This window comes from Thrips palmi, unplaced genomic scaffold, assembly GCF_012932325.1.
Source record: "Thrips palmi isolate BJ-2018 unplaced genomic scaffold, TpBJ-2018v1 HiC_scaffold_18, whole genome shotgun sequence".
NCBI lineage: Eukaryota > Metazoa > Arthropoda > Insecta > Thysanoptera > Thripidae > Thrips > Thrips palmi.
Genome location: NW_023144627.1, coordinates 469387 through 494706, shown reverse-complemented (window position 1 = coordinate 494706; position 25320 = coordinate 469387). Strand labels below are relative to the sequence as shown.

Below are 25320 nucleotides of genomic sequence, written 5' to 3'. Positions count from 1 at the left end.
TGGAAAAAAAAAATTCTTCTGGAATATTTCATACAGCTGAGGTCCGCCAAGAGTGAAACACAAGGTAGCAAATTCTTTTATAACAGAAAAAAATCTTTGGGCACCTGGTTTTTTACCTGCATTTGCTTTGGCACATTCTAACATTAATTTTAGAAGCTGAGGAATGTCATCAGTAGCATAGTCAGAATTCTTTGGCAAACTTTTGTTTAGAGACAGGACGACATTTTTCAACCGTTGGTTTTCAGCAAGGAGAAGCTCCATCTGATTCAATATTGGGAAATATTCGTCTATTTTGTGGCAGGTTTCAGCAGCTTCGGCAAGCTTGGTCTGATGCCGGGCACTCCTGCTGTATTGAGACCAATTTCTTTGTGAGTGGCGGGAGAAAGTGGTCAGTTCTCTTCCACCGTCAGAACAAAATCCTGGTCCTGATTTTGAGACGTGCTGCTGGCTGAGGGATCTTCGATTTCACTAGAGGTTGGATTCGTATCATTTTCTGGAACAACCTCGACATCTACAGTCTTGTTTGTCTCAATTGTCTTTCCACCAGCACTGTCTTCCTCATTATCAGCAGTGTTACTTTTGAACATTTTCTTTAAAGTTTGTTGGCTGGAGTCACTGGACTTTCTCTTCTTCTTGTGGTGGACATTTTCTATATGCCTATAGAAATTTGAAGAACTCCATCGAGGGCCAGTTTTGCCAAAGGTAAAATTTTGATCACATACTGGACAAGACACTTTAGCCAGCAAGTTTCCGAAAGGATCTTTCCCCACTTTAGGCACAACTAAATACACCTTTTCTTCTGTTGCTTCACTGTCAACATTTGAATTAAAAAGTTCTGGAGCATTTGTTTCTAACCATACCTGGATGTTTTCTGTTAAAGATTGTGTTTGTTTTACAATATATTCATCATTTGAGGTGTTGTCAGAAGGCTTCAACTTTTGAGTAGAAGTAAGTTTGGATGGTGCAAAGCATTTTCTGAAAATGGATGCCACCTGAGTTTTCTTCTTGTTTGCTTCAGTCAGCAGGTTGCCAGCAACTTTAGATGCTTCTAATATTGTCCTGCGTTGACCTCCTAAAATCTCATACTCTTCTGGTAGAATAGAAAATAATGATCCATAGTACTTTTCCAGCTCTTTCTGCTTTTTATCTGCTGACATATGAAGACATTTCTTATCCAAAATCCTTATCAGCTTGGTCTGCATGAACTTCTCTATCTTCTTGAAATCTTCTTCGCAGAAGCTTTGAAGAGAGCGAACATTGTCAAATCCCATTGTGGTGAGAATTTCTTTGAAGGATGCTTGCAGTTGTAGAGTGTTGCATGACGATTCTTCCAGAATATCCCAGAAGGAATCTCCACGTACCTAAAAAAATAAACACAAATACAAAATAAATAAACATTAATAGCGGGACAAAAACTACAAAATAAAATTGTTGGGCTTGAGTTAATACTAACTGTTTCAATATCAATCTCTGGTTTAGGGTTGTTGTCAAGTTGATTCTTTACGCCTCCAGTACCTTCAGGACCTTCAGAACCGTTTGAGTCGCCTTCATTGGCATTGTTGGGCTCAGTCGAGGCACCTCTATCCATCCTCTCCATTATGGTTTCAAAAAAACTGCAAAAAATAAAACAAAAAGATAAATAAATATGTATCAAAAAATTTATTGCAAGGACTTTGTGTGTTTTGTAGATTGAAATGCTATGATTTCAATCTCAAAATCACAAAAATCTACAAGGCCTTCAACTGACAGGAAAGCAGCATAATAAAACATTGTGTTAAGTTTTGTCGTAAAATATTGTTACATTTAATTTAGAAAGAGAAGGAAGTCAGTTAAATAGTCTTGATACCACATTCTTGCATAATGCACCTGTTATGCCAGATAGTGAGATAATACGGGTGTATCTACAAAAAGTTTACTTTGATACAGGTTAAATAAGCATACTATTGTGTCACAGATTCATACCTGCTCTAATAGAAGCCAATGGCATAGGCGATGACATGAAAACAGGGGATGTCAGAAAAACATAGGAGGAGCTCCTCAGTTCAAGCGTTAGCGTTCAAGCCACAGAGTCACTGCAAAGCAGAAAGAGATGCAAACATTATGAATAGAAGACATAAGTGATGAGAATTGTCTTGTTAGGGTTAAGTTCGAAGTCAGATCTAGTTTATGAATTAATCATACACGAAGTCATGATTCACTGGTGTTTCACAAGCTTGGCTAGCGTTCAGCTACACTGTAGGTTCTACCTGTTACCAAAGGTTAGGAGACGAGCCAGTGTCAGTGAACGCCTATGCAATTGGGGTTAGAAAACGAAATAGTGTAGTACTGACGGTAAGTTAACGGCGCTGTTAAAACCAATCCGTTTCAAAGGAGAAAGTATCGCTTTTTAAAACTGCGGGCCCCCCGCCCAAACCCCTTTCGGCTTCCTTAGCTGGCTGGCCGTTGAGAAGCAAAACACACACCCATTGTGCGTCTGTGATTATATGTTTGCAAGTAGATCATTCCAGATGCACTCCTTGTCACCATAAACCTTTCTTACTACATGGCAAGTCTAAATACAACCAAATTCTTACCTCGAAAAGACGCTCTCTCCTAGCAACAACAACCACGTCCAGAAGTGAGGCGACAGGGCGAGATTGGCGGGAAGACGTGCCGGGCCGGGGGTGGGGGCACGGGACGGAGCGGGATGATCAGGAGGAGGGGGGAGTCTCTGTCTTCCCTGCCCGTGTGATGGGTGTTGCCGCATCGCAAGGCGTTTTTTGGCAGTGGTTGGCGCTGGCGCTGCGTTTCACAGTTGATACACGCATTTTAATGGGTGATTTCGCATGATTTCGCATGATTCCGTGAGATTACTTGGGATTACGTGGGATTACGCGGGATTACGGGGGCTTACGCGAGATTACGCGAGATTCCGTGAGATTCCGTGAGATTCCGTAAGATTCCGAGAGATTACGTAGGATTACACGCGTAGTCCCGCGAACGCGTACACAGGATTACGGGAGTGGCGGCCCCCTCGCCAGAGGGGCCGCAGGGAGCACCGGGCCCGGCAGGTGAGTCTCGTCTGCAAACCTTGCGGAGAAAGTTTTTCGCTAACGCTGCAAACTGAAGTGTGTACATGGTTCACTCTTATTTGAAGCATCCTTGCTAGGCACACGCTAAAACAGAGTGTACATTGCATGTACATGCTAAATAAGAGTCAACAGGGCATGTGGCATGTACACTTAAAACTGGCCCATGTTTGTAGATACAAGGTAGGTTTACGCCAGACCGCGTCTTAGACCGGGAAGGATTCCTGAAAAAGGCTCTCTAAATCATGTCGAGAGGCGATTTGTGCTACAAACTGGCAACAGGCGATTCTAGATTAATTTGACCCCGCTGAAAACGATGCGCCCTGTTGCCAAGCTCGATTTTTGCATTTAAGCCCCTAAATTCAACATGGCGTCCAAAATGGCCGCCAAAAGGCTCGTTTTTCTGAAATATTGAGGTACTCACAAGCGTCGCTGTATTGTTTTAACAGTTTAGGGGTAAAATTATATGAAGTTCACTTTGTGTAACCATTTCCAACCATCTCCTTTTTTTTCAGGGGCCTAAATGCCAAGATGGCGTACGAAATCGTCAAAATATACCAAAACTCCGCGTTTTGAAACGGTTTTCTGTTCATTTGGCTCGTGATTCACGTCCAATGGCAGTTCTTGTCGATCTTCGTAAATTTCCTCGATTTAGGAATATACGGGGTCTAATGTGGGAGGGTTTAGTTGCTAAGATGGCGTCCGAAAACGTCCATAAGTACGAAATATTGCTGTTTTTCCTGGAAACTTGCCTTATTTCGTTCGGGTTTCGTGTTCGATGTCAGTACTCATTATTCTTTGTACATAGTCACGTGATGACCATGTCGGGAAACACTCTTTTACGCCCTTCAAGGGGCGTAAGTCCTTTTATACCCTTCGAAAGGGCGTTAATAACGTAGGAATTGTTTAGCAAAATTTTAATGCCGTGCCAAAAGGCACAAACGATTTACGCCGCTCCGAGGGCGTAAGTCGTTTTCGCCCTTAAAGGGCATAATTTTAATGCCTTTGTTTCACCAGTGTTCACCGTAGTTTTTTTTTTTATAAATCGTCGGGTCTTGGGCTGAAAGTCGTCCGATCTCAATGACATTAAGCTCGCTGGGAAGGTCATGAAATTCCCCATTTTTAGAGACCTTCAGATTTATTGTGTCTCATGAGGTCCGTTCGTAGTTGAGAAAACACTCCAACTTTAAGCTGCATATCAACTTGGGACCCTCTACACTGTGTGAAAAAATAATTCCCGTCAAATGCGGCTTGGCTATGATGTTAAAACGGAGGAGGTGAGTTATTATAAACGGGGGGGCCCCTTAACTTCCGTCAAATTCGATGAAACTTGGTGCCTCAAGTTACCCCGTACAGTTACCATTTTCTAAAAAAAAAAGTCAATATTGCCCGATGAGTGATGGCTTCCCCTCAAAACCAATTATACATTTAGAATGTTCAAATAATAGGGTTGAGAAATACACTGAGATTCCATACGCTATGAGTATAGCACGTATGGTACAATGCAGCTGAGACATCGCACCATACGTGCAATGCGATAGCCATATTGCACCTTACGTGCGATGCCTTCCAAAAATGCCCTATGATAATGCATGGGAATGGGGAGGTATTGCACTTCATGTGCAATGCTTTTGCATCGCACCAATTGACGCTATACACATAGCGTTTGGATTCTTAGTGTACTGCAGTCATTTGAGTCTAAACAAGACTTGTTTCGAGTACCAAGAGAGACTCGTAACACTCCTCTTAAATTGTTTAAGTTCTTAAAATTGAAAAATCGTTAAGTGGTGAGCCGTTCAAACGCTTAATCGTCCTTCCAAACAAGTATGAAACACGTGCTAGGGCAGTTTTGACCTCCGAATGTGCCGAGCTAGGTGGCACCTCCTAAATAGGTGGAGAAGCAGAAGTGTCTCAAGTTACCCTTGCTGTCTCAAGTTACCCCGGTTTACGGTAGTGCCGCATGGTGGGGTGCGAAACGTCCACAGATACGACAAACCGATACTAAGTTTAATTTTGAACGTTTTAAACACTCTCATCCCAGTAACGTTCAAACGAGTGTGACAAAATGTCACGTTCGTTTCGATGTGAATCAGCCATAACTTAGCTTATTTTCATTCAAACGAGTGACACAATGCTCGAGGGAACGCGTCACATTCGTTTCAACGTGACGTCAAGCTCCTGGAATGAGAGAGTGGTTCTTCAACGTGTCATTTTAAGTATGAATTAGAGGCACGACTCATGAATGCAAGAATAAATTGAGACTTGCACTGAAAAAAAAGTCTAGTAACGATAACCAGAATCCTGGTACCAAATACCAGACTGTCTGATAGAATATAACTCAACTAGAATTCTGGTAAAAAATACTAAACTGTCTAGTTGGCCTCAGTCTAGTAAACCGTACCAGATTTATAGTTATCCTCACAATGCCGCCAGGTCCCCTTCTGGTAGTTTTTACCAAACATCCTGGTTAGTTAATGTGCTTACAAAACTGAAGTAAGAAGTCCAAAATTTAATAAAATATTTTTTCGTAGTGATGAAACCTGATGTGACGTCGATTTCGTTGAGGAACAACCTCTGAATTGTTTTTTTCCCTCCTCCTCTCCTCCGGATTCGAACCGGGATCTCACACTTGTGAGACGGGCACGTTACCACTGCGCCACCACGTCGCCTGTGGGTCGAGGGGATCCCCACCAGGTGACTCTCTACGTGTCTGGCTCAGGGAAATACTCCCAGTGTTTCTTTCGGATTTAAGACTCCGAAAATAACGAAACCGGTTGCAGTTTACTTTTTGACACCCGAACATTTCAATTGAAACGAATATTTCGAAGTTTTACGTATGGTGCCAATTACGGAACAGTCTGGTAAAATTTACCAGGATTATTAACCAGACACCTGGTAAATGTCACAACACCCGATCTGGTTACTGCAACTGATCATCTGGTGAGAGTTACTAGGATTCTCGTATGAGTAACTAGTACTCGTTTAACTAGGATTGGTCTGGTACTTTTAACCAGACTTTTTTCTCAGTGTGCTTGCCCTATCTTATGCTACAAGGGCGTTTAGGCCCCTTGCTCGTTTAATCGATTGTTCGCCCTGGAGCTTTCGCTTCTCTACCACATGCCTAATGTGACAGAACTGACAACTCACGTGACAACGGGTCAAACAAGGCAGAATCACTAAAAATTATCGAATTTTCGTGTTATTTGATGTTTTCGGACGCCATTTTGACACATACGCCCTCCCGCATTGGACCCTGCACGTTTTCAAAATGTGGAAATTTACGAAAATTGACAAGAACTGCCAATTACTATGTACAAAGGATAATGAGTACTGACATCGAACACGAAAACCGAACGAAATGAGGCAAATGACCCGAGGAAACAGCAATATTTGATCCACGAAGCGGAAGAAGGGGTTAAGTCGAGTTGATTCAGTGACCTCTTATCAGTCTATCATGTAAACATGAGCGAAAATTTGGTCCGAAAATAAGTGTGGTGAGACAAGTCCCATCCTCTTGCATCTGTTTTTAGATGACATTCCCCACCTGTTCTTCCACCTGCAAAAGTGCACGGATTCAACTTGACTTACCCCCTTCTTCCGCTTCCTGGATCATTTCGTACTTATGGACGTTTTCGGACGCCATCTTAGCAACTAAACCCTTCCACATTAGACCACTTATATTCCCAAAGCGTGGAAATTTACGAAGATTGAAAAGAACTGCCATTGGACGTGAATCACGAGCAAAAGGAGGACAAAACCCTTTCAAAAAACGGATATTTGGTGTATTTTGACGTTTTCGTACGCCATCGTGGCATTTGGGCCCCTGAAAAATGTGCAGATGGTTGGGAAAAGGTTACAGAATATGTACCAATATTATTTTACCCCCTTTTCTTAAAAAAAAACAGCGACACTTGTGCGTACCTCGATATTTTAGAAAAACAAGCTTTTTTGGGGGCCATTTTTGGGCGCCATCTTGAATTTCGGGGCTTTAAAAGCAAAAATCGAGCTTGGCAACATGGCGCATCGTTTTTAGCGGGGTCGAATGAGTCTAGAACCGCCTGTTGCCAGTTTGTAGCACAAATCGCCTCTCGACATGCAGTTCTCAGCAATATTTCCCGGTCTATCTTGTCGTAACAGGCTTCGCGATGTCTCGCGGGCCCGTTTCCCAATCCGCGCCCGGCGTACCTACCTTGGCCTGCGGCGCTAGCCTGCCTTCGGCAGGCAATGGCTTCCCATCTCCATCGTCGATTTTTCCCAACTTGTTGCGTGCGGGGGGGTCGGCCCCCAGACCCCCTTTATTCTAGAAAAAGGTTTCTTCATCTCCAGATAACTCGATCTTGACCCCTTTTAACTTTTCCCCTTGTCCAGGCTGGGGGGGTCTGCCCCCCCGACCCCCTTTTATCACGACAGATGCGATCTGCCTACGGAAAACTCGATTTTTTTGCCGTTTTTAAAGTGTTTTTTTGGCTATAAAAACTAAACCAGTTTAGCTAGGATGGTGAGATTTCGCGTGTGCTGAGCAAAGGACATGCCCAAAAAGTGTGCAAAATCTCACCGAGATCGGCCGAGCCGTTCAGGAGGAGTAGTGCGGACACACAGACACACACACAGACAGACAGACAGACAGACAGACAGGAAAAATTTTTCAAACCCACTGGAGTAACAGGCTTCGCTATCGCTCAGCCAAAAACTAATCGAGTGTATTTTAGCGTGTACTTGAAAGGTACACTCTTATTTAGCGTGTGCCTTGCAAGTATGCTGTAAATAAGAGTGTACTTGGAAGCATGCTCTAATAACGAGTGTACTGCGTACACACTTAAGTTTGCAGAGAAGTTTCAAAGAATAGAAGACGTTTGCACTGCAAAGAAACTTTGTAAGGTTACCATAAACTGGGATAACTTGAGACAGCAGGGGTTACACGAGACTTTGCCTGCTCTAATTGTAGTTACATTTGATTACTGTTTTCTTGTTTTATTATACGTCTAAAAATAAAAATAGTATCAACACGAAAAAACACATTGGCTTTTGTGATAGCTTTCTAAGTGACATGTTTTGTTGTTTTAAGTGAGTCTCAGGTAGCCCCAGTTTACAGTACTTCAAAAATTGTTCAAAGAAAGGCATTCGTTTGCGAAGGATCAATTCATTTACACTTTACAAATAAACTCTGCTAATAAAACAATTTGCAGCTGTGTGTGATGTTCTTCACATCTGCAATTAAATTTGTTTTCGTAAGTTGGGACCCAAATCTATGATAAATATGTTATTGTTAGTTTTTCCTTTTGAGCACTTCATGCGTTGATACAATTTTATTGCTCTCTATGTAAGCATTTAAGCCCTTCTGTGATGTACCATCATAACTTTCATGTTGAAAAATATGGGGCATCTGTTCTCTCCAAGTTTCCACGAAGCTTGAAGGCCCATGAGGCGTCGGTACTGAGTGGTCGACACTTCAAAGCGTCGGACACAAGTGGTCGACACTTGCAAGCGTAGGACAAACTGGTCTACGCCTCAAAGTGTCGACCTGTCCTACACTTGGGTTTGCAGTGTAGGCGTGAAAAACTAATATGATGTAGCGAAGATGAGTGACAAAAATACTTTCGTACTTCAGTAATATGAAAACACAGGAAAATCATTAGAGCGACACTTAACCTAATTTGCTTGGCCCCTTACTTCTTTTCTTAAGCAGTGTCTCTACATACATTGTTCCACAGCAATAATATTATATACAAGAGAGGAAAACAGTGAATATACTTAATCAAAACAGACTAATTCCATCAAAAAATCAAATGAAAAAAAAATTAAACAAATCTTAAGTTTTCCACTAACTTTAGTCAAGACAGTTGAAGCAAAACAAATGTGACTTCACCAAAAGAGAGGGTCAAGTCATGAGAGAGAAGTAATTCAAAGTCAACGCACATACACGCTAATCTTAATATCTAGGAAGCTGTGCCTTGCCTCTCTAGTTTATCATTTCGACGGTTCATTGCCTGGACAAATTGTAGAAGCACATCATTGCGTGCTTCATTTTCGGATTGGGGGCGGCGCAGCTGAGGTACTCTTGACCTGCCTAATTCACGTGCCTGAAAGGACGGGGAACGTTCCATCGATCACGTTCTTGGACACTTCCTCTTTCAGGATGGGCACATTTTGTACCATGATGGTGCGCAAGTCGTCATCAGTTGACAGATTTGAATCTCAAAGCTGTGCCATCAAGCCCATCCAGCTCTAAAGCTTTTTGGGCACTATCTTGGGTTGCAAACTGGAAAAAAAAGCCACAAATATTTTAAGAAGGTGTGCCCGCTTTTTTTTTAAAACTAAACACTTCACTGTTAGAAATTCTGTCGTAAATTAGCGACAAAAAAGTCGCTAATTTTCATAGCGACGGAAATCGTTCTGAAACTACTTCGTCGTAACTGAACGACTAAAAAATCATTTCTCTACGACAATGTCGTAATCGCAATTACATATTTTGACACCTGAAATCCCCGGAAAGTTGGTGAAAAGTTACAATTTTGCTCACTTATTTACGATTTGCGTCGTTCATTTACGATTCATAACGCAAATTTACGACAAGAGTCGTAAATGAATGACTTAAGTCATAACTGCACGACATGTTCCAAAGATAATTTACGATTGTTCGTAAACTTACGATTAAGTCGTAAATTTACGACTTAATTCGTTTGAAAACGAAACGTGTCGCTATCAAAATTAGCGACAAATCTGTCGTACATTTACGACTCAAGTCGTATGTTTACGACTTGAGTCGTAACAAAATATGTCGTTTTAAAACGGCATAATTGTTCTACAAAATGTCGTAAATTTACGATTATTTTTAACAGTGTTTGCTTATAGTACCCACTTCAAGGATAAAAGTGCAATCCTGCATTGGTTTACAGGATATTACAGTTGACTCAACACCCAAACCAACATCCTCCATAGCAGCATCAATGAATGGCCCCAGGAAATCCTGCAAAGAAAAAAAATGTAATATTTGAGAAGTAGGTTTTCAGTGAAAATTATGAGAAAGTGCAGACAATACCTCTTCTATGTCTTCCGGCACAGTCATCAGTAGAACAAGTAAATTTTCACGGTTGACAATACAGGTTGCTGGAGTGACTCCTTCATCCACTGTAGGACACGAAGCATTGGGAACTATGTCGTTGGGAACTATGTCGTTGTCCTGGACATAATTTAGGCTGCCTAAATTGGACAATTCATTGTTGCCGTCAGCACAATCCTGCATAGAGATTGGGCTTGGGGGAAGATAAGCGGCACCCTCAAAAGTTGTGAGAAGATAATCGGCATCCTCAATAGTTTTGGGAAGATAATCGGCATCCTCGGAAGTTACAGTCTCCTCCAGGTGGAGGTCAGCATCGAATTCCTCAAAATCTTCGTCCATGTTCGTATTCGATCTGAAGATTGGTGAGGCGTCTGCATTTGATGGGCACGTTCTATCAAGACTCTCAAATGTTATTGTTGAATTAAAGAACTTCATAACAAGACATGATTAAATTTCTTGCGCTACTTCTGCTGAGACAAACTGGAAACAAATCAAAATTAAAACAGTCCAAATCAAAGGATAGATATCAAAAGAGCTATGTTGCATTAGCCTACCTCAACTGAAATTGTGTTAGATTCCTTCAGATGAGAATTGTAACTTGATACAATCGATTCAAACTCGAGGCCAGTTTTAGACTTCCTCCTGATTTTCATAACATGGGCTCTTATGGTAAGCACGGATTTTGGATACGGTTGTACTGTACACCGTGAGGTACGGTCCAGCCGTACCTTTTTCCTTGTAATGTGCCGCTGTTTCAACAGTGTGGAGCACTTTGTATCAATACTAAGGCGCGTAAATAAAAACCAGACGGTAGATTGGTAGATTTGAGCCGGCTTAACCGAATAGTTCAGTCACAATTTACATTCATTAAATTTTAAATCTTAAAATTCGAGCGTGAAGTATTCCGACCAATCAGGGAGCGGCGTAAGACATAGCCTCCCGGTTTTTTCACGGACACTCTCACTCCAGGAACGTGACATCACGTTAAAGCGAACGTGACAAAATGTCACGTTCATTTGAGCATTGTGTCACGTTCGCTTAAATGTGAACAAGCTCATTTTTGGCTGATTCACGTCACGTTCGTTTCAACGTGATGTCTTGTTCCTGGAATGAGAGTGGAACAGGCGGTCTATGTATATGTATATAATATAGTTGGTTGCCTGTGCTCCCAAGGGAATGATGCTATTCAAAGAAAGGAGACGTGTGCTTTAAGTTACTGATACAGTTCACAATAAAATTAACTGACCCATTGCTATGTAAATCGTTGAACACTGCACTGTATCGTTGTACGGCACTACGCATGCCACGCATTTGACGAGTGTCGGCGGGCGGAGTCATGTTTAGCTTAGGAGCTGGGGGGAGTGGGAAGGGGGGGGGGGGTTGTAGAGGGGGGCTCCCGGCGTTGTCCGCTCCGCAGATCGCTGCGATCGACGCTCTCGTCCAGGCGGGTCCGCACGCACGCTCTCACGCGCGGCTCTACAGGCCCTTTACGTCTCGCCTCTGGAGTGGTGAGAAGTCGGACCTTCGGATTTGTAGTGCCTCCTCTGTCTAAAGCCTCTCTCTGTCTTGTAGCCCCACTCTGGCAAGAGCGCTCCAACAGAGAAGATCGTGAGATGACAGTGGAGGAGATGGCAGCCGTGATGGTGGCGGGCTCCAGGGTGGCGCGTGGCAGGGACTGGCCGGAAGGTGCCAAAGCCGACGGCACTCCTCCCGGGCCCGGCACAGTCGTTGCAAAAGTGTCCTCCACCCAAGTGAGCGTGAAGTGGGACCGCACGGGTCAGACTCACTCCTGTTCCATGGGAAACAACGGGAAGTACCACCTACGTCTGCTGCCCCCTGTTATGGTGAGTAAGAGGGCCGAGACGCAAATCGCGTTAGAATGATTCCACGTGGGGTAATCTTACAAGCCTGCAAAGAAAAGAGAGTCAATATTTCTCATATCAACGAAACCGCCAATACTTTCATCCGAATTGACACGGTTTGCGTTATACAGACCGCAATTTTTATCCGATTTGGGCGAGATTTCGCACAGACAACCTTTAGACCCGTCATTCTGGTGTGAACGAAGGTAACTGCGGTCAATTTTGTTTTACTATATTTAAACTTAATTTTTTTGGAAGAAATTGGGCTAGAAATATGCTGTTTTCTGGATTTGTCACTTTGCCTTGTTGTTTGAGGTACAAAAATTGTTCCCTAGTGCCTCTGACTTCAACTTGACTTTCAAATCACCAATTCACTTTTATTCGTTTATGCGTCACAAAATAGCCATGTTACACTGTAGGCCTTGGGTAATACCTGGGGTCCTGAAAATATTTTTCAAGCCTCTCTAACCCAAATTGCTTAGGGTCCACAGTTTGAGCCAAAACGGAGATACCAAAGGGTTGGCGGTTCTTTGGTTTGAGAATTAATTACTCAGTTTCCTACACTGCGAGAAAAGATCACGGTAAATCCTGTACTGATTACTCCAGACTTCACCGTACGTTTTTTGACAGGCAATACCGTGGTTTTTTTTCACAGGCAATGCCGTACTTTTTTCTACAGGCAACACCGTCCTTTTTTACAGGGAATCCCGTACTTTTTTACCCGGCGATCCCGTACTTTTAGTACCTATCAAAAACTGCTATAATTTTGTTTAGTCGGTTGACCATCTTTTTCCAAGTTCCTGATGCACGCAACTGCTGAAGTCGGACTCCTGGACCCCCCTTCCGACCACTCGTTGAAAAGGTCTTGACGAGACCTATCGAAAGGTGCGATCAAATTTTTCAGTCGGTCGACCCCCTTTTTTCAAGATCCTGATGTGGACAATTCTTGGAAGCGGCCTTTGTTGGGACCAAATCTGGTCCTTCCTACGGCATGGACTGTACGAAAGAACGGAAATACTTTTAAAAAGACTAGGGAAATATTTTGTAAAACAAGTACGGTAAATACTGTAGACTGTACGGTGGATACTGGTTTTTGAAGTACGGTAAAGTTTGGCAAAAAAATTATCCAGGATTTACCGTCATTTTTTCTCAGAGTGTAGGCATATTGTGGTACAGTGGCCGGAGTGGCGCTTAAGAACGCCCGTGAGGTTCACGCACCAAATCGTTGAGTGTTCAAAGTGTTCAATGTTCATGCAGTGACCTTTTTTTTAGGTGCCCTACCTTGAGACACTAGGAGGAACTTACGATATGGCCTCTGTAAGTTCCAGCAAGGAGGCGGGAGAAGTGGTCAGAAAACAAAGTTTTGAGCAGGTAAGGATTGTTCTTCGTGGTGGATTTCATGTGACCGGGCATCAGTCGGGTTCATCCACACAGTAAAAACTCTTTGAAGAGTCGCATCTTAATACGAAGAAAGTGAAGGCATTGTAAAATCTACGAAGAAATGGTTCGTATTATGAAGCAAAATCCTTCGTAATACGAAGCATTTCTTCATAACACGAAACAATTCTACAACGCCTTCATTTTCTTCGTAGTTGCGAAGCAAATCCTTCGTAGGCTTTTAAGAGTGTGCCGTAAGACGTTAACAGTGTTTTGTTCACCAGGCAGTCGGCCTTCAGTGCACTGCGTCGCCGACTGTAAGCCTGACAGTGCTGCAACTGTGCGCGGCCCGCACCGCGCCCGTGTACTCGGGCTACTCGACCAACGACCGGGGCCTGCGCGGCCTGCACTTGGTGTCGCCCCAGCAGCAGCACCTGGAGGCGGCCCTGGCGATGCCGCGCCTGCAGGCCCTGAGCATCACCAACGTCACGAGTCCGCAGCTGCAGCAGGTCAGGGCTCGCACCAGATACCCTGTTTTCGCTTTTCCTGACAAACAATGTAAAATCGACCAATTTTCCCTGACATTTCAAAATGTATGTGCACTTTTAGATTCAAGTGCATGCGCCGTCCACACGTGCGCACTCTCAAAAGCCTACGAAGCGTTTGCCTCATAGCTACAAAGAAAATGAAGGCGTTGAAGAATTGCTTCCTTTTATGAAGAAATGCTTCGTATTACGAAGGACTTTGCTTCATAATACGAAGCATTCCTTCTTAGATTTTACAGTGCCTCCATTTTCTTCGTATTACGAAGCGACTCTTCGTAGAGTTTTACTGTCGGCGTTCATAACCCATACTTTGACCAACAACACTCTCAGACTGCTATTGACTTTTAGTCCTTTGTTAAAGAGTTTTTTACACAGCAATAAAAAGTTCTATTTCATCAATATCCATGTGAGATTTTGTTCGTTTTATTGATTTTAAGTCAATGGGCTATTGGCAAAGAGTCAATACGCAACTGACTTAAAAAATAGTCAATAATTGATGTCACTTCAGTGTTTATCGTGAACAATATTGTACATGGTTACAAAGGAAATATGACATATTATTGCTGCTTAAAAAACTGCGTACTCTAAAGACAAAAAGTCAATAATGGTGAGAAAAAAGTCAATACGAGTCTGAGCAGGGTTGCCACAAGTCTGGAAAACCTTGAAAACCTGGAAAAGTCAGTAAATTTGAAAATGGTCAGGGAAAAGTCAGGGAAAATGAAACTAAGTCATAGGGAAAAACGGAAGTAAGTGGCACAAACGACCGTAGACACCTATTTCGTCCAATTAAGGCCAGGGACAGGTGAAAAAATGATCTCAGAAACTGCTGGTCCAAAACTTCTTATTTTCTGTCAAAATCTTACTCTTGATGATAAACTATTTCACCCAAAATCCCATCCCATAATATCAAGCGGTTCCTGAGATACAGGTTTTTTTTATAATTTTTTAAGTGTTTGTTAAAAAATTCCTGTGCGTTTCCCATTTTGGGTTATTGACCTGACCGACATATTTTTTTGTTCGTCTAAGTCCAAAGAACAAACGCAAGTGACAGATTTTAGTTTCCGGCACTGATAGCAAAATACCAACTTTTCAATTTTGATATTTTTCAAAAACCAAAGATTTTCCCTTTTTTTGTAAAAACCGATATCCAAAACCATACTTCTGGGTGGAATATACAAAAACTGTCACTTGCGTTTCCTCGCAATAACCTACTGAGTCAGTGGAAAAAATATCATTGACGACACTTCAAACTGTATGCGCACAGGACCATTCAAATGTTAAAAAAATGTCTTCGGAGAAAAGGGCGTTTAAAAATTTGGTGACAGATTTTAATGGATTTTCAGCCAAAAAAATCTCCTTGCGCATACTATTTTGTCGTAAAAGGTTGACCTGGATATTTTTCACTTCTTCGATTCATTTTTAAAAGATCCCAGCATGCACAACTGAAAATGTCCATTACATTATCATTGGCAAGCTTCTAAAGCATGCATTTCACTTAAATTGATCAACAATGTACAAAATAGACAAGTTTTAGTGACTTCTTAGATGAAAAAAGCATGTGATTACTAATATAATGGAAATTTTGAACTAGGCATGCTGGAATCTTTTTAAAAAGAATCGAAGAAGTGCAAAATGTGAAGATAAGCCTTTTTCGTCAAAATAGTATGCGCAAGAGGATTGTTCAAGATACGGCTAAATAAAGCCAAAACAGTCCAAAAAAGACAATTCGACTGGGTTCAAGACCTAGCATATGCCTTCAAAAATCAAATCTTAGTCTCTTTGAAATATGATTTCATATTCCCAAAAAATTATGACAGTGGGGTTCATTTTGAAAATGGCAAGATTTTCGCTAGACCCCCCCCCCCCCCCCCTTGATGGCAAAACGGACAATTTTACTAAAGTGTCGTAAATGCAGGAGTGTGTGAAAAGATGTATTTTAAGCACTTCCAGGTCCCGGATAGTCGAAGTCCCGACAGATCCTGAAAGAGGAAGGTCCAAAGGACCATTTTCCACCCGGAACTCATTTCATTCAATTTCACCAAACTTCTTCATTTTTTCACCTGTCCCTGGCCTTAACTCATCACTTATCACTCATCACTTAACTCATCACTTCCAACTGTTGGAAAAAGTATTCGAAAAAGTCAGGGAAATACATAAAATATTTGTCTGGAAGTCAGGGAAAATGAAAATTTCATATTTGTGGCAACCCTGCTGAGAGTGTATTCAAAGTTTCCCTGACCAAAATCGAATTTCCCTGACTTCCAGTGCCCCATTTATTTGCCCTGACTTTTCCATGACTCCCCTGACCGGTGTAAAACCTGCAGGTGATGCAGTTGGCGTCGCTCCAGCGCCTGGAGGTGCACTGCCCGTTCGACGCCCCGCTGACGATGTTCGCTCCCCTCGCGACTCCCGCGAGGCCGGGCTCGCTGCGCTGGCTGCGCTGCGGCGTGCACCCGCTGGTGGCGGCGCTGGACTTGGTGCGCGCGCACGCGGACTCGCTGGAAGAGCTGCAGTTGGTGGCCGCCTCGACGGAGCCCTACGGCTGCCCCGACCTGGCGCGGCAGCTGCGGAGCTGCGGCCTCAAGAAGCTGAAGCGTCTGGCGCTGCTGCGACACGATGCGTACGACGGGGCCTGCCGCCACGACAAGGAGAGCTGCAGCGCGCAGATGAAACATCTCTGCGAAGTGTTCGCTGAGAGTAACCCACGCCCCGTCATGCTCTGTGGCGCGTGTGACCGCGTGGTTTAGGCTAGCAATCCGATGGTCAGCTTTCCCTGTCGCCCACTGCTATCTCTGGATATCTTCACTGGCGCGGTGTAGTGCGGGTTGCTCTTGTAGTGGGCCACAATGGCCGAATGTAATTTTTGATTCCTTGTATTCAGTGAAATTTTTTTTTTACCAGGCGTCGTATTAAAATTAATGCTCCAATGCTTGTGTGATGTTCATTTTACCCTGGGAACGACATTTTAAGGGGGGACCCTGGTGAAACTTGCAAGAAGGCTTTAAGGGGAGGTTCTGGTGAAAATCTTGCCATTTTCCAAATGGATCCCACAGTCACCATTGTTCGGAATATAAAATTTTTTATTGAGGAGACTAAAATTTGACTTTTGAAGGCACATGCCAGGCTGTAACCCAGTCGAAGAGTCTTTTTGAGCCTATTTTGGCAGTATCTTAAAAAATCTCCTTGCCGTAAAAGGTTGACCTTGACATTTTTCACTTCTTCGATTCATTTTCAAAAGATTCCGGCATGCGTAGCTCAAAACTTCCATATTATTAATTATTAACTTTTTAAGCTGAAAAGTCCCTAAAATTTGTCTATTTTGCACATTTTTGATCAATTATAGTGAAGTGCTTGGTTAGAAAGCTTGCGAATAAAAATGCAATTGTCATTTTGAGGTGTGCATGCCGGCATTTTTAAAAAATGAATCGAAGAAGTGAAAAATGTCTAAGCCAACCTTTTACGACAAAATAGTATGCGCAAGAGGATTTTTAAAGTTATAGCCTAAATGGGAGAAAATGGCTCTGCAACTGGGTTCAGGGCATAGAATGTGCCTCCCCAATGAAAAAATTTAATAAATACTTGATAAGACATCAAATTTTTAACAAATTTTCACAGTGGGACCTATTTAGGAGAAAATAGCATTTTCACCAGAACCTCCCCTTTAAAAAAAACTTAAATAGTCGAAAATTAGGTAAGAAATGGCAAGTTCCCAAAATGAAATTTAATCTAAATTAATGAACGCTTTCTGAGATAAGACGCACTTCAGTGTTTTTGATAGTGGTGGGAAAAAATCTTCCTTTGTCTTTCATTGGAACGGAGAGATTAAAAATTTTTTGGGGGTTATCTTCAAGATGTAAATAAGAGAATTTAGTGACAAAATTTTCACATTCAACTCCTTTCAAGTTACAAATTTTCATATTTAAAAAAATTTTAACAGAGAAATTCTTGCCCATGGTTCAAACTTTTTGTCTGTCGAAATCCTCACTAATATTTGTCGGTAAGTCATCAAAGAATAAGTTCCAAGTAAGACATGTTCCATGTATGTCTCAACCAGGAACGCAGGAAGTCTTTCTTGTTGTAAAGTTATGAGTGTGCCGTGTCTATTTCTTCAAGTAATAGCAGTTATGTTGCGGTGCAAAGGACAGGGTAAATAAATAGATGTGATCAGTTCGAGAGCTTACCACAGTGACCGAGGCAAAGTTAGTTTATTGGGTTCAACACCGGAGCGCTGCAGTCGCAGACAAAACACAGTAGGATCCGTAGACTACAAGGTAGGTTTACGCCAGACCGCGTCTTGTCGTAACAGGCTTCGCGATATCTCGCGGCCTGTTCCTCCAATCCGCGCCTGGCGTACCTACCTTAGCCTGCGGCGCTAGCCTGCCTTCGGCAGGCAATGGCTTGTCAATCGTCGGTTACTTCTTACTTGTTGCATACTGGGGGTCTCTGCCCCCCAGACCCCCTTTCATTCTAGGGTAGGAAATTCCATTTGAAAAGTTGATCCTTTGTCTTTTTTCTGTCGGGGGGGGGGCCGGAAACCCCCAAGGCCCCCCTTCCTTTGGGGGAATTTTTACAAAAGTTTTGGTCCAAAAAATTTCCCTTTTTTGTCGTTTTTAAATTTTTTGGCCCCAAAAAACCGAAAAAGGATTTTGAAAAATTTTTGGGAAAGGGGGTGGGGGGGATTTTGGGGGTTGTGCGGGCCCAAAAACATTTTTCCTTTAAAAAACCCTCAAAATTAGGGGGTCGGGGGGGAGCCCCCCCTTCAAAAGTTAAAAAAACCACAACAACCACCGCCGCAGGCAGGCAGGCCCCCCAGGCCAAAATTTTAAACCCCATTTGGGGGAACGGGGGCCGGCATCGCCAAACCTGTTAGGGCAAGGCAGGGTTGGGTAAAAACCTTTTTAAAATTTTGGATTTAGTAAAGAAGATTTTTAAACTTTTTAAATTTACCAACCCCCCCCCCCCCTTAAGCGGTAAACTTGCCAAAAATTAAAAACCAAAAAATTTCTTTTTTTAGCCCTTTTTTAAGGGTTTTTTCCCAAAATTTGGTGGGTTGAAGGGGCCCATTTTGGGGGTCAAAAAAACCTCCTAAGGGTGGAAAACTCACCAGAAACCCCACCTTAGGGAAAAAAGTATTAACAACAACCCCCAAAAAAACAGACAGCAAAACTTTTCAAAAATTAAGGGAAGGGCTTTTGGTGAATGCTGGGGGAAGGCGGTGGTAGGACTGACGGGGTCCTGCCATCGTGGCAGTAGCTCCTAGCGCTCTTCCCTGGGGATGGGGGCAGCATGCAGTGTGATGCTCGTGCTTTTGCCTTGCCTTTAGTAAATATGCCTGCCTCCTAGCCAAGTGCCAAACGTGTTCTGTGGGGGGCAACTATGTTTGGCAGGGCTAAGATGCAGGTCATGATACTAATGCTTCCTTCTCTCTTCGGCTGTTGCTTTTGCTATTGCTCTGCGCTTCCTGCATCCCTGCGCACCACCTTCCGCTTTCCATGGAGTACTCCTACGGACAATGACTACCTCAACAGGAACGAAGAGGAAGGACAACAGAGTATCTCAAGCGCAAACTCAGAGGGCGGCAAGAAGCATCAACGAGGAAACTGTAAACAATCAACAACCAAGGCATAATTGGCTGAGCGATAGCGAAGCCTGTTACTCCATTGGGGTTGAAAAGTTTTTCCTGTCTGTCTGTCTGTGTGTGTGTGTGTGTGTCTGTCCGCACTACTCCTCCTGAACGGCTCGGCCGATCTCGGTGAGATTTTGCACACTTTTTGGGCATGTCCTTGGCTCGGCACACGCGAAATTTCACTATCCTAGCTCAACTGGTTCAGTTTTTATAGCCGAAAAACACCTAAAAAACGGCGAAAAATCGAGTTTTCTGCAGGCAGATCACTTCTGTCTTGAAGAAGGGGGGTCTGGGGGGGCAGAGCCCCCCAGCCCCGACAAGTTAAAAAGTTACAAGGGATCTAGAATGAAGGTTAGAAGTAACCGACGATGGACAAACAATTGCCTGCCGAAGGCAGGCTAGCGCCGCAGGCCAAGGTAGGTACGCCAGGCGCGGATTGGAGGAACAGGCAGCGAGACATCGCGAAGCCTGTTACGACAAGACGCGGTCTGGCGTAAACCTACCTTGTGTTAAACAAGGTTTAACAAGGTGTGTTAAACAAGGTAGGTTTACGCCAGACCGCGTCTTGTCGTAACAGGCTTCGCGATGTCTCGCTGCCTGTTCCTCCAATCCGCGCCTGGCGTACCTACCTTGGCCTGCGGCGCTAGCCTGCCTTCGGCAGGCAATGGCTTGTCCATCGTCGGTTACTTCTAACTTGGTGCATGCTGGGGGCCCCCCAGTCCCCCCTTCATTCTAGATCCCTTGTAACTTTTCAACTTGTCGAGGCTGGGGGGCTCCGCCCCCCAGACCCCCCCTTTTTCAAGACAGAAGTGATCTGCCTGCAGAAAACTCGATTTTTCGCCGTTTTTTAGGTGTTTTTCGGCTATAAAAACTGAACCAGTTGAGCTAGGATAGTGAAATTTCGCGTGTGTCGAGCCAAGGACATGCCCAAAAAGTGTGCAAAATCTCACCGAGATCGGCCGAGCCGTTCAGGAGGAGTAGTGCGGACAGACACACACACACACAGACAGACAGACAGACAGGAAAAACTTTTCAACCCCAATGGAGTATCAGGCTTCGCTATCGCTCAGCCAACAATAATTTATTTTATTTTAGCAGGAACAATTAAACCCACCAGGGCATTTGGGGATAGTCGTCTGCCAGTTCCACCTCAATACAGAATTGCTCGTAGACACACTGTTAAAAATAATCGTAAATTTACGACATTTTGTAAAATAATTATGTCGTTTTTAAACGACGTATTTTATTACGACTCAAGTCGTAAATATACGACTTGAGTCGTAAATTTACGACATATTTGCCGCTAATTTTGATAGCGAGACGTTCCGTTTTGAAACGAATGAAGTCGTAAATTTACAACTTAATCGTAAGTTTACGAACGGTCGTAATTTATCTTTGGAATATGTTGTGCAGTCATGACTTCAGTCGTACATTTACGAATCTTGTCGTAAATTTGTGCAATGAATCGTAAATGAACGACACAAATCGTAAATAAGCGAGCAAAATTGCAACTTTTCATCAACTTTTCGGGGATTTCAGATTTCAAAATATGTAATCGCGAATTCGACATTAGAGAAACGATTTTTTAGTCGTTCAGTTACGACGAAGTAGTTTCTGCTCGATTTCTGTCGCTATCAAAATTATCGAAGTTTTTGTCGCTAATTTACGACAAAATTTCTGACAGTGCATACTCCATCTCAAGTTCTGCGTAATGCTCACGCAGGGCTTCTTCCTTCTCAGCAAACAGGGCCTCTCGGGGATCGGGATGCTCCCATACGTCAAAGCAAAAGCAAGGGTTTGAGGGGTCAAAGATTTCGCAATAATTGTCATGGGCACTTAGGTCAGGGGTGGAGGGGCAAGCCCGGGGGGGGGGGGGGGAAGCTGAGGCTGGAGAGACTGCAGGGCTAGGAGTAGTAACAGGTGGGAGATAAGCCCCAAGGATTTGCACGGAAGAGCCAGAAGAGGAAGGAGCTGGGGAAGCTAGCAATTGGGGAGGGGCAGGGCGGGGAGGGGTGGAAGGGGGCAGGCGACCAGGAGCTCCGCTTGGGGCACATGATGGACCAGGACCGAGGGGTGAATCACTAGTGTACTCATGTGTACAAATTAGCCGGTACTCAATGTACTCACAAGGTTACAAGGTAGGTTTACGCCAGACCGCGTCTTGTCGTAACAGGCTTCGCGATGTCTCGCTGCCTGTTCCTCCAATCCACGCCTGGCGTACCTACCTTGGCCTGCGGCGCTAGCCTGCCTGCGGCAGGCAATGGCTTGTCCGTTGTCGGTTATTTTTTAACTTGTTGAGTGCTGGGGGGCTCCGCCCCCCAGACCCCCCTACATTGTAAATAGAGTCGTTTTATCTACAGATAACACGATCTTGACCCTTGTCACTTTTTAACTTGTCGAGGCTGGGGGGCTCCAAGACAGAAGTGGTCTATCTGCAGAAATCTCTATTTTTCGCCGTTTTTTAGGTGTTTTTCGCCTATAAAAACTGAACCTGTTGAGCTAGAATGGTGAAGTTTCGCGTGTGCCGAGCCAAGGACATACCCAAGAATTGTGCCAAATCTCACATAGATCGGCCGAGCGGTTCAGGAGGAGTAGTGCAGACAGACAGACCGACAGACAGACAGACAGACAGACCGACAGACAGACAAAACTTTTCAACCTCACTGGAGTAACAGGCTTCGCTATCGCTCAGCCAAAAAAGGGCGAAATTCACTTGTTTTTCGACCGATTTGGCGTCGAGTGTCGTTTATAACGCTAAATTAAGCCTTAGATTGTTTGCAAACGTAAAGTTTATGAGTAAAGCAAGGTGTACTCACGCTTACTCATGTACTCATGTGTACACCAGAACGCAGAGTGATTCGCCCCTCGACCAGGACAGCAGTGCAGGAGGGCTCGGGACATGAAGAGGCCGGCAGGGGATCCAGAGAAGCAAGGGTTGACAGCTGGCGGAGGCGAGTGCTGGCCCAGGTAGTCAATGTGGTGAGTATTACCATACGGCCTGCAAGGATACACAGCACGTCAGTAAGGTAAACGGGGCGACCGGATGATGGCAGTAGAGGGCCAGGGCAAGTACACACTAAACTTCTTACGGATACATCCTCTCTGTATTACGGACATTTTTGTGCAATTGCAATTACGGATAGATTTTGCTTGTAATTGCTGAGCGAAGCGAAGCACCCTGTTTGGGATTTTGAATAGCTCATTTGTCCGACCCCCCCCCCTGATACCTTTAGTTTACAAGAGGTATCTTCCTCTGTTTATTTTTACTATATTCATATGCGTATACATAGTCGAAGCTCCATAGTCCAAGCTCTATAGTTCAAGCTCTATAGTCCAAGCTCCATAGTCCAAACTCTATAGTCCAAGCTCTATAGTCCAAGCTCCATAGTCCAAACTCTATAGTCCAAGCTCCATAGTCCAAGCTCCATAGTCTAAGCTCCATAGTCCATATTCTATAGTCCAAGCTCAATAGTCCAAGCTCCATAGTCGTACGCCAAGCTTCATAGGCCATTTAGTTTGAGAATAAGATCTGTCGCGAGTAGGGTATGATCTTTCGCGAGTAGAGGAAGATCTGTCACGAGCCCGTTAGGTTAGGTTAGGATTGGTTGGATCATTTAGTTTGAGAATAAGATCGGTCGAGAGTAGGGAAAGATCTGTCACGAGTAGAGAAAGATCTGTCACGAGCCCGTTAGGTTAGGTTAGGATTGGTTGGACCATTTAGTTTGAGAATAAGATCTGTCGAGAGTAGGGTAAGATCTGTCACGAGTAGAGTAAGATCTGTTACGAGCCCGTTAGGTTAGGTTAGGATTGGTTGGATCATTTAGTGTGAGAATAAGATCGGTCGAGAGTAGGGAAAGATCTGTCACGAGTAGAGAAAGATCTGTCACGAGCCCGTTAGGTTAGGTTAGGTTTGGTTGGACCATTTAGTTTGAGAATAAAATCTGTCGAGAGTAGGGTAAGATCTGTCACGAGTAGAGTAAGATCTGTCACGAGCCCGTTAGGTTAGGTTAGGATTGGTTGGAACATTTAGTTTTAGATTATTAAATAGCCTTCCGTCGATTCAAGGAGAAACCAACCATTGCCGAATCACAATCCTTTGCGCAAAAGCATACTTCCTGGCTATCACCCCCCAAAAAGAAAAGAGGCTCATTTTCAAAATAAACACATCCAAATTTACAACTGATGAAAATGCATTACCATCTCCAGCAGAATCCAGCTCAGCATCGAGGCCGAAGGCCTTCCCCTGGATGGCAGTAGAGGGCCAGGGCAAGTACACACTAAACTTCTTACGGATACATCCTCTATGTATTACGGACATTTTTGTGCAATTGCAATTACGGATAGATTTTGCTTGTAATACGGACGAAATCATCCGTATTACAAAGAGTTTTACGTCCGTAACACACAGACGAAAATATCCGTATGGTACGGACGTTAAACTCTTTGTAATACGGATGATTTCATCCGTATTACAAGCGAAATCTATCCGTAATTGCAATTGCACAAAAATGTCCGTAATACAGATAGGATGTATCCGTAAGAAGTTTAGTGTGTACCTAGGAGGTGTCGATGCAAATCCAGCCACTCCAGCAAGGATGCAGACCACAGTGGATGTGATCCGTCCTCACCCTCCCCTGTCCCAGCCCCAACACCCTCTTGACCCGGGGGTAGTCGGTGATGACGTGATCCAGCTGCGACTTGGCTGCCCCTCCCCCTGCCCCTTGCTCCCTCTGGCTCTTGGCTCCTGCTGCCGGCGCCGGCCCTCGTCGATCCTTGGGGAGGGGGGAGTGCTCAGGGGAGGAGCGCCTTGCTCCGACAGCGCCAGGACCGCAGTTGAGGTGGTGACAATCGGCGAGTTCGGGATGGAGTTCTCCGCGCCGGCGTCCTCCGCCTCCTCCGTCACTTGGTGGATCCTCTCCACTCCGGCTAGCCGCCTCCGGTCCCCGACCATCCTAAGGAGCGGTTCCTCGCTGACGGCCACATCGAAGTTGTCAAGCACCCTCTGACCCACCTCGATTTGCCGGCCTACTAGACAGTACACCTTCACCCGTGCTATGGCTCCCTCAATGGACGAGATTGTTTCGGCCGTCCTCGTGTGGCTGGAGCGCCACTCTCTGCCTGGATTCGGTGAGTCTTGCGCTGCGTCCTCCCCTTTTCCCCCGGACCCTTGCCTACTGACCTGTTTGTTGTGTTTCCAGGCCTGGGGCCCGAGCTTCCCTCCGGACTACGTCCCTGGGCGCTGGGTCACTATCACGCCTCCTTGAACCACAACAACAAACCCCATCCGATGGTCCTGCTCCTGGACGGTGACGCTGATTGGACTTCCTTCATCCCTCTTGTTTTGGATACTCTCCCACTTCGGCCTCCTTAGTGAGTAGCCCACCCACTACCTCCAGAGTCCCTGCCACCACCCGGACTTTGTAGCTTACCTGTCCTGCAGGTACCCTGACCGTCGACGATGTGCTGTTTAACTGGAGTACCGGCCGCATCGCCGAGCTTCGGATCCAGGCAGGTGCCGCCCCGGTTGCTGGTCCAGTCGGAGGTCCCGTCGCCGGCCTCTCTCGCAGCTCCAGGAGGCTGCCAGCCGCTGGTCTCAGCGTGGTGCTCGGCCCCATCTCCCCTTGTTCCCCTCCCCCCTCCCCCACCTCCCCTCATACCCCCTTCGACCCTTGTGCCCCTCCCTATTGGGAGGGCATTACCCACGAGGACTGTGAGGTGTACGATCCTTCGGTAGGGTTCTAAACACCGGGAAAAAAACATGAAAAAAACGGAAAAAAACTGT

The 25320-nt window shown here is 44.5% G+C and overlaps 2 protein-coding genes across 16 annotated transcripts in view; one reads left to right on the top strand and one right to left on the bottom strand.

Moving 5' to 3' along the window:
• Window positions 1-16841, top strand: part of LOC117644856 — a 31902-nt gene extending 15061 nt beyond the window's left edge. For all 15 annotated transcript variants that reach the window (XM_034384507.1, XM_034384508.1, XM_034384509.1 and 12 more), the window contains 4 exons: window positions 11701-11972; window positions 13263-13361; window positions 13652-13876; window positions 16237-16841. In XM_034384507.1, coding sequence (XP_034240398.1) covers window positions 11701-11972; window positions 13263-13361; window positions 13652-13876; window positions 16237-16659 — 1019 coding nt within the window. In that variant the 3' untranslated portion in view covers window positions 16660-16841. The remainder of the gene's footprint in view (window positions 1-11700; window positions 11973-13262; window positions 13362-13651; window positions 13877-16236) is intronic.
• LOC117644859 lies at window positions 361-1369 on the bottom strand. Its single transcript, XM_034384522.1, has one exon. The coding sequence runs from the start codon at window positions 1269-1271 to the stop codon at window positions 390-392; it is 882 nt and encodes a 293-aa protein (XP_034240413.1). The 5' UTR covers window positions 1272-1369; the 3' UTR covers window positions 361-389.
• Window positions 16842-25320: the final 8479 nt, after the last annotated feature.